Genomic DNA, 10,913 nt, shown 5'->3' with positions numbered 1-10,913 from the left:
CAAATAACACACTGGCTCCTAAATTGTAAAGTCTAAAAGGGGGATTGATTATTAAAACAAAAAAATAAAAATCAGACAGCTGAGAAATGTTCACCTTATATATACAATGTAATGTCTTTCTTTTGGATGTGATACAAAGAAATAACCTGACAACAGCCAGCTGCATGTATCGCTCCGCCTAGCTCCACTCACATACATCTGGGACACCGCCATAGGCATTGCCTTTACTGAAGGCTGGGCCTTATCAAAACTCCTTGCATATGATTGGATAAGCCACTTGTCTGTCATCTTTATCAACGTGCTATTTCAACCAGTCACACCGAAGCTAACCCGTGACGCTGATGAGACCGACGCCGGAAAAAAAAACCTTTTTTTTTTTTTTTTTTATGTGTTTGCGGCTCTAGTGCAGGGTTTCCCGCAGCGCTATCTTGGCGAGGCGGCCGCGGAAAACGTGTCGTCCACCCCCCCCCCTCCGCTCCGCGAGCCGGTCCGCGGAAAACGTGTCGTCCACCTCCCCCCCCCCCCCCCCCCCCCCCCCGCGGAGAAAAAGTCATCCACCCCCCCCGCTCCGCCTCGCATAAGCAAATCCATGCGGGAAACACTGTAGTGGCACACCTTTTATTGACAGTGAGCTGACAGGAAGAGGGGGAAGACAGGCGGCAAAGCGCCGCGGGTCGGAGTCGATCCCGGGCTGACCGCGTTGAGGACTAATAGGCCTCCCAATATGGTTAGCGCTAACCGCTAACCGCTCCGGGGCGCGTCCGCGTACGCGCCCCGGAAAACAAAACTTGCCAAATCCGGTCGGGAGAAGGGCGAAAACATGGTTTCCACCAACAAAAGCCTTCAGAGCCGTTCTCTGATGTTCTTTTAATGAAACAATATCAGATAGATTGGACAACACGGAGGAAATAGCAGCATCAATGCTAACGCTTGCTTCCTCGATGCGAGCCGCCATTGTTGTTGGAATCTCACGGTGGCTTCTCCACTACGTCACATCCATGAAACACCCGCCCTGCGTCCTGATTGGCCAGACCAAAAATTTGGTTGGGGAAATCATTTTCAATCAGCCGTGTCCCAGATGTATGTGAGTGGAGCTAGGCGGAGCGATACATACAGCTGGCTGTTGTCAGGTTAACAAAGAAATGCAATGAGCACAAAGCAAAGAACAGCTATGTATTTACAATTTACAAAGAATCACTTCTCTGCGAAAATACCACTTATAAATATGATTTACATAACAAAATAAATATGTAAAAATTACCGATGTAGCTTGAGTTACTTTTTTGTTTGTTTTGTTAAAAAAATATGTTACAGAATAAAATTACAATTAGTAATACTTCTCCGTCTTCTGATACGATGTAAAATAGAGGTCCTTTACAAGCATCATTTATAAAGTCATCATTACACACAAACATTGTCATTATATTAAAACGTGATCTCTATGGTGAAATATAAGAATCGAGTTAAGATGGTGAATGAACACTTCCAAAGAATCTATACAAATACTCATACAATATACAATACACAACATTTGTCTCCCTTTAAATGCTCATCGTGCATTGAGTCTGACGGCTGCTGAGGTGTACGGAAGTGGCCTGACATTAGAGTGCCTCCTCCACTCAGGTCCCAACTCCCCTCTGATGACGACTCAGCCCGTAAGAAGGAGGTAAGGATCTAACGGCACTGTGACATGCATGTGTGGCTATTTGTAACGCGGTTCCAGGTCCACCTTAGCACCACTTCAGAAATATGATCAGAACTGATTTAGTAAAATCTTCAGTTGCTAAAATTCAGTCGAATTTGCAAGTTTGATTCCAGTCAGGCGCGGACCAGTTACAAGTGCCAAGGTATGGAGGTTTTAGAAAGTTACCATTTGAAAATGACCGAAACATTTCACCACACAGTTCCTACAGATTCAGGTTATTTTAATGCGACCCCGGCGACTGTAACTGACATTTTCTCCGGCTGTGTGGAGAATGGGAAAGACTTGGATTTTGGTTGTTTGGAAATCCTTCTGCTTGCAAAAAAACACCGTCAAGTCATGGTGGGAAAATTAAAAGGTGTGTCACGCTTCACTCTTATTTAAGGTAACACTGTATTAAAACTATGGTACCTGAGCTGCTACCTAAACTAATTACCCACTCAGTTATTTTATACTTACTTGCATCAGCAAATTGATCAAAATGTTTTATATTTTAAGCAATTTCACTTTAGTGAGGCATCAGATCATGACTTTCCCACACATTTAACTGTTTTCATCAAGGTGTTGGTGTTCTTTTATTTGTAAAAAGCTTGCTTAATGGAGAGGAAAAAAAATCATCCTTCAGAACTGATTTTTATTGACTATAGTATAGATTATGAAATGGAATGGCACTGATTATGTGCATTATTATATATTAGGATAGCATATATAATGAATAGCAGTTATAATGAAAATGTTTGGTCATTCTAGAAGCGGTTGGAATAATTGCCATTTTCTGTTTTAAATCAAATCAATTTGCACCTTTTTGCTTTAAATCTCGGGGCAAATACCATGAAACTGTGGTGCTTTTACTTAAGCTTATCATATCGTAACAATCTCTAACCAGCCAGTACCTATTTCCAACTTTGTCAGCTTATTTTCACGGTTATGGCAGTATGAACCGTCGATGCAATCTGGCCACTTTCCATTTGGGTACCTTCCATATAAAATAAAAGCACCCTTCACTTGTTTTTTTTTCCTCCTCGTTTTAGAGCTTTGCGGACTACGTGCTTTTCTCATAATTTTACCCTGTTTCTTGCTAAACACATCACCTGATGTGCTTTTCTATTAGAAACTAGACATCTAAGGGAATAAATCTCTAATACACAAGAGGTAACAGCTTTTTTCTTGTTTGTTATCAACTCTACTGACTACCTAAAATATAAACAGCATTTTGTTTTTTGTACCATCATTGAGTTGACTTAATCTATTCTGTACAAAACGATGACAGCACTATAGACGCAAGGTCCGTTGTAGCATACTCAAAACTGGATTACATTCACAACGTTAGTTTGTTTTTGCTTTTTAAAAAAAAAAAAAAAAAAAAAAGATCATTTGTGGTAGTGGTGCCTGGTCGTGGTGGAGACTGGTGTGTTAAACCCGACTTCAGGTTCAAATCGAAGCACCTGGGATGACAGGAGGTCAGAAAGCAACAGAATGGGATGTGAGGTGTGTGTTGGGGGGGGGGGGGATACAGAGGTATCGGTTATGGGAGACAGGCTAGAGAGACCGTCCAGTCCTGCTTGGTTCTAGCTTAAAATAGGACTGTCGGTCCCTTTTAGCTGCCACTGCTGAGCATGCCCAGTAGTTTACTCGGGTCCATGCCCTGCTGCTGAGCCATCTTCTGCACGTCGAAGCCCATGTGCATGAGGAACTGCACGACGCTCATCTCCTGCCCCGTGAACTGGTCCCGGATGGTCGGGCAGGTGGGGTTGCAGTGAGGCCAGGGGCAGTTGTCAATCAGATGCACGGGGCAGGCTTTGGGCGGCGCCTTGTTGTTCCTGCTGTCATGGAGGCTGCGGTCCCAGCAGTGCAGGGCCCGGGGCAGAGAGGTCCCTTTCACCTGCACGTCGATCCAGTAGCTGGATCGCAACACAAGAGGGCGCTGTTAGCTCACAGCAGAAAAAAAAAGGAAAGCCTACACGCAAAGTCTCTTGAGACAGTAAATTTGACTCACTTTCTGGTGATAACTTCATGTGACAGGCATGCTGGAGCAAACATAGCTCTGAAGAAAAGAAGAGATGACGTGCCGTGAATTAAAATAGAATAGTGAATAAGTAATCAATTTTTTTTAATTATTCTCCTCCTGAGTTGCAGCAATGCAGCCTTACGGGACATCTTTCAGCGTGTTCCTCAGCTCAATTCCCAGATTCTGGATGTAGCGCCACTGGCCTTCTTGCACAGGCTGGCCTGTTAGCTGGATGTTGTCCACTGTCAACTGGGCCTCATCGAACAGCCACTGGACCACAAACACAGGACCTGCACAAGGAGAGATGAGCAAATCAGCGTAAAATATTGTTAACCTTATAAATAATTTAACATAATCAAAATGCGAACAGAGGCCACCCAAGTTCGAAACAGGTTTTCATTTTGGGGGCTTCCAGTGAATCCAGCAGGCAAATGACCTCTGTTTAATTCCATTAATTCATAAACTTTTACTTTTTGTATTTCCTTACCATTTTTGTATTTTTTGAATTGTGCTTCATTGCAGATTTGGTAGAGTCATGCAGGAAGAGCCAAGTTTAATGTTGCTTTCAAAAAAAAAAAAAAAAGCATGGAAAAAAGTTTCCATAATTAGTGATTTTGCCCCTTCGCTAATTTCTACCATTGAAGTTTTGGTAGATATTGGGCCATCTATCGCATGACCTTTTTTTTTATCATTTTATACCCACTGGAGGGATTTTTCACACAACCAAGGATTGGAAGAAATTTCCTATATTCTGGTTATTGTGGCTCAAATAAATAATATCTATAAGCCGGAGTCATTCACAGTTATTTTGGTTTGATCTGGGGTCATCATCTGTCATATTTGATAAAGGCGAACTGGGCAAAGCAGGGGTCAGCCAGAAAATAAATAGAAATATGGTTCAAATACAATGTAGTTAATGATTAAAAGTTAGAGTTGAACATTTTACGGTTATTTATTTCTAGAATTGAATAAAAAAACATAATTACAAAAAGAAATGAACACCCTTTTTTTAAGTGCATGGTTGATCTTGGGTATGCAATGGAAGCAGGAAAGGACAAAATGACAAAGTGTTTACACAAACTGAAGGGATGTACTAGAAAGAAAACTAATGCAGTTACAATCAAAAGATTTTCTCCCAGCTTAGACACAAGCTGTGGGAATCATCAGTTTAACTTTAAAATATTACTTCTGTGAAGAAATGAACTGAAGCTGTGAAGATTTTCTTATCATGTGTAAATCTGGTGCATTTATGAACATGTCCAGTCTAAGCCGAAGAAGGCCAGCAGGGGGCCCCAGATGATAAACTCACTTTTAATTGAAGGGAAGACTCTGTATCCAAAGAAACAATTCCACTCCTCTCCCTCATGGCTTTGCCTGCACCTCTCGGGCACCACGCTTCCCCAATACCTTGTAGGCGAGGCAACAAGACGGCATCAGCAAACCATGCTCTCGCTTGTAAAGCAGTCGACTCTGTCAAGACTTTCTGATTAGAGATTTATCCCCTACTTGATTCCTCTCTTGATAGTCTCGGTCGGCGTGCAGCCGATGGTGTCCACGCAGTCCGTGCAGTGGTACTGTTTGTTGTCCAGGAACCAGCCCGAGTCGGACAGGCCCCGCACCTGGATGCCAGCGTACCCCATCCCCTCCAGGAGCTCAGCTACGCGATCCACATTCAGGAGGACCCCGGTGCCGCCGGCACTGACAAAAGAAATGATTCCCATTCACATCGGCAAGCACACAAACAAAGCTTCCCTGATTCCTGAGATCTTAAAATGAAAAATACCTGCTTCCTGCTAACAGAAGGACCCTGGCGTTGTCCAGACCTTTGCTCAGGAGATTCTTTACAACCTCCTGGATAATCAGGGAGCCCATGAAGGCATACGCACCTGAACACAACAGAAATGAAGAGTTGTAAAGCAAGCCCTCTTTCGGGACGACATGTTTGCCCTAACTGAGAGGACGTAAAGTCTTACTCTGCTCTGTCTTGGCCGTAGCGCCGCTCCACACGTCACTGGAGCAGTAGGGAATGTACCTGCAGAAGTGACGCACAGTTTAACATCACCGGTTGGGATCTCGGTGGAGCAGCAGTGGACGAGCGTAGAAGTAGGAGTCAACTTACACCATGTTTGCGTTCCACCAGTGAGGGTTTTCCTCCGGCAGTGGAGACAGGATCCCCGTGCCTGCAGAGACAGATGTATCATTAGCCATCCTGGCTCCCCCCCCCCCCCCAAACCCCAGACACATCCTTCTCTTACTCATCATCATTACCAAATGGATTATAGTCATTACACTGCAATGACACAGAGTGGAATCTCTGCTTTGTTTGCAGCGGGCGCCAGGTAACTATTCTGCAGCAACTTTAAGACTGGATGCAAGATCTTAATAACACTATAAACGGGTCCACGTCATATCCAGTCTCTGCCGATTGTAAAAACGTCAAAGCAGCGTCTGCTTTTTTCCGCTCCGCAGTGCAAACAGGCTGACCTCTTTTAGTTTGGGGCCACTTGGAAGAGCTCATAAAGCGCCTCATGGTCTCGTATCGGCTGTCGCAGTTCTCCTTGTTGAAGCAGTACCAGCCGCCTGGAAAAATGACCGGGGGGAAAAGGAACCGTCACAGATCAGTTCTTTCATTATTTAATTCCTAATTTGATCTGGTGATGGAATCAGAAGTTGTACGAGTTTGGTTAAATACATACCTTCAAGGAATATCAACCAGCGTCTGCTGCCTCGAGACTCTTTCAGGTAGTACCTGAAGGGCGGGCAAAAAAAAAAGTCAGTGTTTACAGCATGGATTGCATGTCTGCATAAATTCCTTGCAAATAAAAAAAAATCGAATTGAATAAATGAATGTAAAGTCTTTTTTTTTTTTTTTACAATATATTTAAACAACGTGACACAGACTGAAAACTGCAAGGTAATGTACTCTGACTAAACGGCAAAAAAAAAACTGAGCAAGTGTGACTTCAACGCTTTAAAATCAAACAAAAGGTCCTTTTACTTCATTGATTTTTATCAGTAAAAACTGACAAAAAAAAAGGGCAACAGTTGGAGAACAAAGAGCTTATGTGTACTTTCTCCTCTGATGTGATGCTTGAACAGGAGATAAACATCAACCCCTATCCCACGTCGTACCATCATTTCCCAACCTAGAGCTCATCATTCTTCATTTTCACAGCGGGGTGGAAACAACATCAAGAGATGTTTAAGAGAAATGAAGCATTTTTGAGATCTGTGTGCCCACTTGGGCATATAAAAGAGAATCAGAGGTAGCGTTTGTTTCAACCAAGGACTAGAAAAAACAACTCAGCTATTGCTGGAATACTTGAGAAGCATGCTGTTTGGTTTCAGTCCAGAAGAGGGCATTGCTTTAATGATTCTCTTATGCTTTTTGGAAGCGCTTGTGAAAAATATGCCACTATTTCATTCAAACTGAACAAACCTGCTGCGTGAAGGAGCAGCTTCTAACAGGGATTTTTTCATTTTTCTATCCACTCAACTTTGCCAATGACTCAACTCAAGAGGCTGCCAAAAGACATTTGAGTGAGTTTAAAGAGAACAAAGTTGGCGTGAACCTTCCAACTGCTTGTTCAGACCGCTGAATCACACTTTTGGCTTCGGCTCATGCTCTATGTTACTATTGCCAGCTAGAGTCGGCGATGCAGGCGGAGGGCCCTCAGTTTCTGAACAACAAAGCATTTATTGAAGCATTCTTGGGAAGGTTAACAAGCTACGGTGTAAAGGGGCAGCGTCAACCCACTCGAGCTAAACAAGTGCGACACGGGGAGGTGAATCATAACAAAGTTCCTGTAAGTGTGAACTTCAGGGCTTTATCTTTGGATGTGTGTCAGTGTGATTAATAGGTGTCAGGGAAAGTGGCGTTAATATGGATTAACATCCTAACTGCGAATGAAAGGCAATCCACCGATATCATGCTGGGTCTCTGAAGCGCTTAGAGCTTTACAGTGAAAACAGCCTGCTCTTACAGCATGGCACTTTGGGTTTTAACAGGTATTAGGCTGGATATCAAGTCTATAAAGAGATATGGAATTCAAGTCAAGGTGATTGCATGACTAAACTCCTCCAGGATGGGTTACTGTGCACAAAAACAAGGTGGTGGAAAAAAAAGCAGTTGATTTGGCATAAATGACAGTATCTAAAATGTATGTATTCTGAATTACAGTTGATATTTGAATGCCTATGGGAGCACAAGACATGTTTAGTTCATTGTATCTTGTCCTTTTATATCCCTTTGTTACCTTCTATATTCAGTTATCTTCTTTTTTCCCCTGTCTTTGCTGTCATTTTGGATGCTGATCATTTGGCCAATTTGGGCCTTTGCAGCTTTGATCAATTTGTACCAGATATTTACCCGAACACGGTGCTGTTTAACAGAGGACGTTTCCTACTGGTCATGCCTCAATTCGTACTCACCAGGGGGACGTTCCACACCCACTTTTGCAACCAAGGATTTACATTTTCTTTCTTGTCTACTTCAAGGAAACATGGTTATATGATGCCAATGAATCCTGAAATTGACCAGGGGTCAAAATCTGTCATTAGAGCCAAATTAATGTTTTAAGAAAGTAACATTTACCTAGACTGACTTATACATGGGATTTGGGCTTTTTAAAGACCAGTTCACTTCAAATCTCATTAAAAAAAACTTAACTATGAAGAGATGTTTAAACACCTGGATACAAAATGGTTTATTCTTTGTATAAAATGGAAAATCGGAAAGGATGGAATGTCAACCCATGGGAACGATATGTGAGCGCAAATTGGAGACAAGCCGAACGGAAGAGACGCCCCTTATTCCACCTGTCCACTGTGTTGCTTGAGTTGGAGGGAAATATTTATGTGAAGAAGTCAATAAAGCCAGTAGTGACAGAAGAAGTACCCCATTTACCCCTTTTGAAGCGCAAATCTGACCCATTTGCAAGGCAGCCAGGTCCACTATACTGTTTGCCTAAGGTGCCAGAACAGGACACACATAAAAAGGGATTTATGTAACAAAGAAAAGTTCAAATAATGGTTATATAACATATTTTTACAGTATATTTAGTGATGCTTTGTATATGTTTTTCATACCTATAAAAACAATTTGCTTTTTTTGGAATTTTGATACCTTCTCCGTTAAAAAAGTAACTACCAGTTGAATCTGAAAGTTTAGATCTCTTTTCCCAACCAAGTACTTCTAGGCTTAGCAGTCAATTACAAAATTAAGAAGAAAGACATTTAAACTCCAGAAACATCCCAACTGCACAGTACGTGATCCCGTTCTCAGACATCTATCAGAAAGTGACGGGCATCCAATGGGCAGGGATCTGCTAACTTAAACCTAAGCTTTCTGGAAAGCAAATCCTGCATTCTAATTTGAAGCAAAGGAAATGAAGCATGGACCATGTGGCTCTCCGCAAATTTCACGCTCCGCTGACGCAAAGCAGCTGTCCAGATCCTACCTTATCCTGACTGAACCTCTGCTTTTTTTCTTTGTTTTTTTTTTTGTACTTGTGCAGCATTTTACACACTATTTTGCTATCCATCTGTTTTCCACACAATACACTGTATATAAAGGTTGAAAACTTGACTTTTTTAGTCCATAGGTTCTGTTCAAATTAAGCCAAAGAAGGATAATGCAAGTCAGGTTTGCTTTGCCTTTCATCAATAATAACCTAGTCAATTCATCTAAAAGAATGAAAACAAGCAATCTATTCTAAATTTTAATGTTGGAAACAAACTTCACCAATGTCTGAAAGATGATCACTCATCCCTCTCAGGCCAGATGTGACTGACTATAAGCATTCAAGTGGCCGGGAGAACAGTGAGCCTTGCTTGGGGCACAGCAACAGCTGTGCAGGTGACCCTGGAACTAAATCTGACCCCATTACCGTCTTCACTCCGCTGTACATTGCTACGTACCCGGCGGGACTCCCGTCGTTGCAGGTGACCGACGTGTTCACCAGGAAGTTCAGCTTCATGTCGTGGTCAAGCTTCTGCGCCGAGCACGGGTACAGGGACTGCGCGAGGTTCTTCACCTGCGTCATGAAGTTATCCATGTTCTCCTCCACGGCGGTGAAGTCCAGAGGAAAGCTCTCCGTGGTGTCGCCCCTGTCCGCCCGGTGCGTGGGAGGAGGCGGCGAGCGGCGCTGCTGCTGCGGGTTGCGGCCGCCCCGGAACCTCCGCACGCAGAGAACGCTGGACTGCATCAGCACCAGCAGAAGCAGCGCCGGCAGAAGTGATGGAACCATTTTGACGGCTTTCATCTCAGACGTTTTAACAAATACAACAAACAAATAAAAAAGGAGTGATGCGCGCAAACTTTCCTGAGTGAACAAACGGGTATTACGCACGGATTTGACGGAGCGCGTAAAGCTCCAAAAATGTAAAATGTACTATAGACTAGGATCAAGTAGTCCTATTCGACTAATAAGTCACCCACTAAACTTTGTGGACCTGGTTCGAACTTACGAAGACAGCGGGCAAGCCTCTGTTTTACAAGACGGACTGAAGCGCCTCTGGATCAAGCGCACAAGCTTGAACAACACTTGTGCCATACTCTTGTATTTTATTCAAACTTTCCCCCCATGCGCGTCCACCCAGCCAATCGCTGGTGCGGGGGCAGGACTCAGGGCACGATCAAGCGTGGCAGACTACCCCCATTTTTTTCTTCATTTATACAGGGAAAAATGTCATGCGTCGGTTCTTTTGATCCACAATATTTTATTTGATTTAGTAGCTTTTACTGGCCTTCAAATGCCCATTTCCCATTCAACCGCAAGTTTATGAAGTGAGAATACACAGTGACAAAGAAAAAAAAACACGACAAAAATCTACGATAATTTATGGAAAAAAAGTATTTTAAATTATTATTATAATTATAGAATGTACGTGTATCTACTGTATTTATTAGTTTCGTATTATTTATGTAATTTCGGACATGCTTACGTTTCTTAAAGAAAAGGGCACGGTTTTCATCCAGACTTTCTGAAGATCAAAGCAGCCATCACTCTTTCTTCCCCTGTTTGCGTTCTTCCTCCCACTTCAGTCCTTCCCAAACTTTCCTGCTTCACTGTATATTTAAGTGGAGCAGAGCATCCTGATGGAAAGACTACTTTTTCCTCATCCTTTTTATAAAGAAAAAAAAATTCTACAAAATGAAAAAAACTTGAAAAAAATAAAACACGCATACAGCAACCAAGAAAT

General features: G+C 42.7%; 1 protein-coding gene across 1 annotated transcript; it reads right to left on the bottom strand.

Moving 5' to 3' along the window:
- Positions 1-2,201: 2,201 nt before the first annotated feature.
- notum1a (notum, palmitoleoyl-protein carboxylesterase a) lies at positions 2,202-10,256 on the bottom strand. The gene is made up of 11 exons (XM_012876861.3): positions 9,630-10,256; positions 6,407-6,459; positions 6,195-6,290; positions 5,830-5,890; positions 5,684-5,742; positions 5,494-5,596; positions 5,217-5,408; positions 5,020-5,117; positions 3,853-4,000; positions 3,699-3,746; positions 2,202-3,603 (listed from the first exon to the last, which is right to left on the bottom strand). The coding sequence occupies exons 1-11, from the start codon at positions 9,971-9,973 to the stop codon at positions 3,300-3,302; spliced, it is 1,506 nt and encodes a 501-aa protein (XP_012732315.2). The 5' UTR covers positions 9,974-10,256; the 3' UTR covers positions 2,202-3,299.
- Positions 10,257-10,913: the final 657 nt, after the last annotated feature.

The sequence above is a fragment of the Fundulus heteroclitus genome, chromosome 16, assembly GCF_011125445.2.
Source record: "Fundulus heteroclitus isolate FHET01 chromosome 16, MU-UCD_Fhet_4.1, whole genome shotgun sequence".
NCBI classification, from domain to species: domain Eukaryota; kingdom Metazoa; phylum Chordata; class Actinopteri; order Cyprinodontiformes; family Fundulidae; genus Fundulus; species Fundulus heteroclitus.
Note: the sequence above shows the minus strand (reverse complement) of the source record. Positions and strands in the feature narration are given on the sequence as shown.